Source organism: Hipposideros armiger, unplaced genomic scaffold (genome assembly GCF_001890085.2).
Source record: "Hipposideros armiger isolate ML-2016 unplaced genomic scaffold, ASM189008v1 scaffold_92, whole genome shotgun sequence".
NCBI lineage: Eukaryota > Metazoa > Chordata > Mammalia > Chiroptera > Hipposideridae > Hipposideros > Hipposideros armiger.
In genome coordinates this window covers 1970938-1977586 of record NW_017731442.1, presented here as the reverse complement: position 1 = coordinate 1977586, position 6649 = coordinate 1970938, and the positions used below count along the sequence as shown (strand labels likewise).

The 6649-nt window shown below is 38.1% G+C and overlaps 1 protein-coding gene across 1 annotated transcript in view; it reads right to left on the bottom strand.

The window, feature by feature from the left end:
- Positions 1-6649, bottom strand: part of MGA (MAX dimerization protein MGA) — an 80961-nt gene that overhangs the window by 43363 nt on the left and 30949 nt on the right. Inside the window, exons 6-9 of the mRNA XM_019644861.1 lie at positions 4445-4576; positions 4106-4210; positions 2489-3147; positions 984-1329 (exon numbers count right to left, since the gene is read on the bottom strand). Of these exons, the coding sequence (XP_019500406.1) occupies positions 984-1329; positions 2489-3147; positions 4106-4210; positions 4445-4576 (1242 nt within the window). The remainder of the gene's footprint in view (positions 1-983; positions 1330-2488; positions 3148-4105; positions 4211-4444; positions 4577-6649) is intronic.

Genomic DNA, 6649 nt, shown 5'->3' with positions numbered 1-6649 from the left:
GGCAGCCAGCGTGAGTGGCCAGCAGCCACCGTGAGCGGCCGTCCAGAGGCCAGCGACTGATCTGCCTCACCCGGGAAGAGCGCAATGATGGTGCCAGCTTGGGCCAGTGAGACGTCCTCCACAACTAGACTGAAGAACAAAAGGACAGCAACTTGTCTGTTCCCCTTTCCCCGATTCCCCAGCGCTGTTCCCCTCACCCAACTCCCCAATAAAAAAATCTTTAAAAAAAAAAGAAAAAGAAACTCTTCAATTACATAGAAATTTATATTCAATATATATTTTTTTAAAAAGATACAGTAGGAAGAGAAAATGGTCATGAATGAAATAATATGTAACTTGGTCTACATAGTATTTTATCAAAATGGAAAAATGAGCTTTTCAAAAGAATTCATAATGCTCAACTCAGTTATGCCTTTACTCTGTCCCCAAATCTCCAGCCCCCTGGTTAATGGCTCAAACCACAATCAAAGGGTCTTCCTGCAAATTTTTTTTAGAAAATAAACTTTGTTAGTTAACTTGATTGTGGTTATCATTTCATTATGTATAATTATGCCAAATCATCATGTTGTATACTTTAAATATGTACAATTTTATTTGTCAATTATACCTCAATATAGCTGCGGGAAGGAGAAAATGATGGACTATATTGATCATCTGTATAGTCAAAGGAAATGGTTGGGGGATGGTGGCAGGAGGAAAGACAGAAAAATAGATGACAGTTTAAAGGCATTCTGGAAGTCCACATGAGAGAATGATCCAAATTTATCACAAAAAAAGCCATCTTCAAAAGAAAAATTCTATTTAAAAAAGAGGTGTATGTGTGTGTAGCACATATGCCATATAGAAAGAGCATAATAAGGATAGTAAGATTAGATTATATATCAGGATTCAAGTAATAGTAATACTATTTGAAATAGGTTTTCAGGCAACCATACTTTTCTAAAAAATAAAACTATACTTTTTAACTCGCAATGAATACTCACTGTATTCCAGCTTCTTTCTCTTCTTTTTCTCTTTCAATTGTTCTTCCTCTTCTCTGACTCCCTCTTCTTCTTCTCTTTGCTCCTCTCCCAAAGTATCATAACATGCTACAGCACGATGACCAGCTTTCCTCTGGAATTGCTTAGTTTTGGATCCCCCTTTAACAAGCACAACTTTTCTTTTCAAACAAGTGCAGCCAAACATGCAGTCTGGTCGGCGACAGTGAGCAGGCTGGCGCTTCTCCAAAGCTAGACTGGAGCATACGCAACCCAATCGACAGAAGTCATTGTTGCATGGAGGGGCTCGTTTCCTTATGATTGTGTGGATGGGTTTAGTTTTGAGAGATGCCTAAAGTGAACGCAGAAAATTGTAAATCTACTAAATCATCCCCGAACACCACCAACAACTTACTGACATATGTTGGTCTGCCTTCTTCTCTTAGCACTCAGTATTTACTAACAGCACAAGATTAAGGCAGATTCAAGGGAAAGAAAATGAATATAACCAGGACTTTGAGCAATCGCTCAATCAAATGCATAGCAGACAAGAGAATAAAATTTTTAATTAATTATAAGCCAAAATAGCAACAAGGATGAATTTAGTCTCATTAGAAATCACACATAATGTTCTAGGGCAGGGGTTGACAACTTAAGGCCCAAGGACCAAATCCAGCCAGTTTCATAGATCAAGTTCCACTGGAACACAGCCAGACTCATTCATTTACATAATGTCTACGGTATTACAACAGCAGGGTTGAGAAACTGCAACAGAGAGTAGATGGCCCACAAAGCCTAAAATATTTACTATCTGTTTTACAGAAACGGTTTGCTGATTCCTGCTCTATAGTAATTAATAAGGAGGGAGTAACAACAAATGTGCATAAAAGTCTTTAGGAATGATTAATAATAAAATACACATTCTGTATTTAGTCCCAACATCTGATGATCTTCAGCTCTAAAATTTAGTCACAGAATTAAAAAATGGAAGGTATAGAAATTTCATTACAAGAAAATTATCCACATTTTGTTGTCACTTCACATACACCAGAGGCTAAGATAGGTGAATCAATAAATGAAAATTCTTAATGTAAAATTTTTAAAAAGACAAAAGCTATTCTTCACAGGTTTATGATTTTTTTGGATGGGGGGGGGATTTAGTACCCTTTAAGCAGAATTTTCAAAGGTGTTTTAACAAGATCAACAAATGTGCTTGCCCATATACTGAAGAATGAAATTAGAGACTTTCAGAATGGCAAGCTGCCTTTATACAGAAGAGGAACATTATTCAAAAGCATAATTGTACTGTTTTCCCTCTGCTGGCAGGAGGGATCTACACTTGGGTGTTTACCAGTTGATAAAGAACAAATGTGGAAGACATCTCCTTCGTTGTCACTAGGTAACAAAATGCCCAATCTACCTGCCAAAAAGCACCACTCCAATTTCTCCTCACTAAACTAATTCTTTCTAGCCAGGAACTAAGATGCTTCTGGAAAACAACAGATACTTACTTGAGCCGTAAGCAGAGTTGTTAAGGATACATCTGCTCGCTCTTCAGTGATATAGGTCCTTGGTTTTCCTTCCCAAAGAGCACAGTCTTCCAGGTCCATTAGCTTCACTTGAGATTTAGATAAGCCTGGAGGGCGGGTTCCCTGTTGCTGCTGTTGCTGCTGGTGTGCCTGCCGCAAACTAATTTGCTTTGGGAATGTATTTTCATCTAAAGTTGGCACAACAAAGTTATTCACCTGATTTTCTGAGATGGTGCTTGAAGAAGTCTTGGTAACCTTATCTCCTGGAACCGTATGAGTGTGTTTCTGCTTTGGTGAAACAGGATATGGTAAAATAGATTTATAAGATGATTTAGTTCGGCCACCCAAAGATGCCTGTTTGTTTTGAGACTTTGCCTTTCGAGAGGCAGGGGGTACAGAATGAGGCTTCAAAGAGGAAGAGGTAGAAGGGGAAATGGTAGATTGCTTCTTTAGTACACTATCAAGTGTTCGGACATAGCTGGTACTCTTGGTGGGAAGCTGGTATACTACAGGAGATGTGGGAGCATTGGAAGAGAAACCCATACTTGTTTCCATCAGCTTGCCTTCGTTTTCCAAGTACTCATCTAGCTTATCACTGCAGAAAGCAGAACGGTTTTTCAGTGAACCTTCTGAATTTCCACCTATAAATAAAGAAATACAGATGCTTAAAGAAATCTAAGACAGATCCTTAGAACTCTAGAAAAATACACTAAAAAAGGCTAAGAACATTAAGATAAGCTACTGAATCTTCTAAACTGTCCCTCCTCAGAAGAAAAAATATAAAACCAAGTAAAGAGATTAAATGTCATACACTAATTATATTACAATCCATTATCTAAAATTATCTTACTATATATATTTAGCATTAATTTTTGCAAAGTGCTAACAGTAATAATTAACAGTAAGGTAAGAGTCTACAAATTTTGACAACTTATGACCTTAGTATAGAGACCACACATAAATAACAACTTAAGAGCAAAAAATATACCTAAATCAGACCTCAACAGAATGCCAAAAGTTTACAATAACTGGACTCTGATACAAAACACAGAAGTAGTAAGGGCTCAAAAAGAGGAGTATAAAATTTAGTTTTTAAGGAACAAAAGGGAAAGTTTAGTAGAGAGACAAGCATTATACTATTACAACACTGTATGAAGATTCAAAGATAAAAACTATTTGGACAAAGTAAATTTGCCTGGTTAGAGTGTAAACTGCAAACAAGTGCAGTGGGAAAGGAAATGCACTAAGAAAGGAGACCAACAGGCATACAGTCAACATTCTTGGATTAGAAATTTACTTTGAAGTATAATCAGGAATCATTACACAGCTCTGACGTACACAGTTCTGAAATAATGCTTGAGAATGATGATTTTTATAACTGTAGGAATAACAGAAAGGTAAAGTAGTTTTAAAAAAGGCTGCAGGGATTATTCAAGCCTGATAACAGGGCTATGGGAACACGGGGAGTGGACAAAAATCAGCAGGACAATTATTTTCAGTTTCTTTTAATGCATGAAGAAAACCACCAAGACTTACTTTTAACAAAAGGCTGTGGTCATGTTTCAGAACCTATTTATAATTTTTTTAAAAGCTGATTACCTTCATTCCTAGATGCAGAAGCACTGTGAAATTTTCCCCTCCATCCCTTGATCTTAGTGAAGTCATTGGTCTTCCCTGTTCTAGAAACAAAGGGAAATCCAGCATCTATAAAAGAAAAAGTAAGAGATGACCAAAATCCTCGTAAGCCATATCTAAGATTATGGGTATGGCTTATCTAATTAATTACTAAGACTTTATCTGAAATGTATAAATCATTAAGACTATGCCACTAGATAAAAGATCTACTCTAGGCTATCCTAAACTTACTTTGTTTCTAACAAAGGTAGCTTTTTATTTATATCACAAATTTGTTTGACTTCATAAATACCACACACTCACCAGGAGAGGCAGGGTTGGTTCCTGTAAGGTTCCAGAAAGGAAAGCTAGTGGCTGGAGCCAAAGGTAGCTGTACTCCCAAGTATTTAAGATCAATGCTCATTGTTGGATCCACTGAATTCAATTTTAAGCCCACTACAAGAAAAAAGGACCAAAAATCATATTGGGGTTTTTTAACCTTTGGTTGGGGGTGGGGGAGATAATAAAGGAGACAGTGGAGAGCAAAAATGATGAAATAAAAATTAAAAATGGCAGACAGACTTTAAGGTTGAACCCATGATCCTCACATCCTGGTATTACATATTTGTGTAATCCTCCCTCCTCCACCCTTGAGTGTGGGCAAGGCCTGTGATTTGTTTCTAAGCAATGGAATGTGGTAAAGGATGGGATGTACATTACTATATGTATGTAATAATATAAAAATGAGTGTATCACCCATCTTGCTAGAGCTGCAAGGGTATAAATTCTGCCAACAACCTGAGGGAAACTGGAAACAGATCCCTCCCTGGTCAAACCTCTAACAAGAAACCAGGCCTGAGATCTTGATTGCAGTCTTGTGAGACCCTAAGCAGAGGACCTAGTTAAGCCATGCCCAGACTCCTGACCCACAGAAAGTGTGAGACAATAAATGTGTTGTTAAGGTGCTAAGTTTGTGGTAATGTGCTAAGCAACAATAGATAATATATAAACATAGAATTCAGATCTTTTGTGCTTTAACCATTCGTGGTCCACAGACGTTCTAGGACTCTAATACAAGCTTGCCATAGACTGAGCTTATGCCCTGCTTATGGCTAATTCTCTAGTTATTAGTAATGATATTTAAAGTTAATAAGTATGACTTATTTGTAGATTAAGAGGCAATCTTATGGGAAAGTATTTATTTTAAATATACTTTTGTTTTTTGCTTAACATTCTACATCTGAGATTTGTCTACATTGACAGATTTACTCTAGATCACTTATTTTTACTGTTGTACACTATTCCAGATTATGAACATACTCCAATTTATTCATCATTCTTCTATTGATGAGAATAGTTGTTTCCTATTTTTAACTATTACAAACAATGCTGCAGTATAGTTGTACATTTTATACAAGGATTTACATAACACATGACCATGTGTGACAGCTTTCTCTAACATATTTAGCGTTTCCTTATGGCATCTACCCAGGAGTGGGATTGTTATGTAATAAGGTATGTTCATCTTTCAACTGTATTGGATGTTGTGTTTGATACATTTGTGGCTGCCTAAAATACTTTGAACGCCCTTCTTATATAGCTGTTACTTTTCCCCAATATAAGTCCTACCTCTTCAAGGCAAGGGTTAGAAAAACTCTCCAACTTCTCTTGCAGTTTATGTGCAGACATGTGACATGGGTTTTGCTAATCAGATGCATCCATGAAAGACTTCAATTTAGAAGACAGCACACCATGAGGGCAGGAATACTATGCAGAATTATGTAAATGAGGGTGACAGTGTTTGGCCAAAGAACAAACTTTTAGAGGTAAATGTAATCAAGGTCCTAGCTGTAGTATACTATGTTCAGTGTCCACATTGACAATGGTGGTGATTGTCCAATGAGGAGTGCTTGTATGAGCAATGTGGGAATGTAATTTGGGCATTTTTCCTGACTGCATCCTTCTAGGGTCTGTTTCTCTGGCCTTTCAGGAGACTGTAAGTCATTTGATATTCTTTAATAAATTCATATTGTATTTCATCTGTAAAGTGGATTCTGATGTTTAAACTAAGAATTCTAACCAAAAGTTATTCTGAACTTTTCTTATAGAGGGGCATACAAGAAAATGATAATTAAGGGCCAGCCAAGTGGCTTGTTGGTTAAGAGTTGGCTTGGGAGCGTGAGCGCTGATCAGCAGGGCCACGGGTTCGGTTCCCATATAGGCCAGTGATGCTGCGCTCTCTACAGCTAAGATTGTGAACAACAGCTTGACCTAGAGCTGAGCTGCTGTGAGTGGCCGGCAATGGCGTAGGCTGCAGTGGGACTGCAGTGGGCTGCCATGAGCAGCCGGCAGCCAATGTGAGCAGCCAGCCGGCAAAGCTGCCATGAGTCGCCGTGAGCAGCCATCCAAAGGCCAGCGACCAACTGCCTCAGCCGGGAGAACGCAATGATCATAATACCAACATGGGCCAGTGAAGCGGCGTCCTCACAACTAGACGGAAGAACAAAAGGACAGCAACTTGTCTGTTCC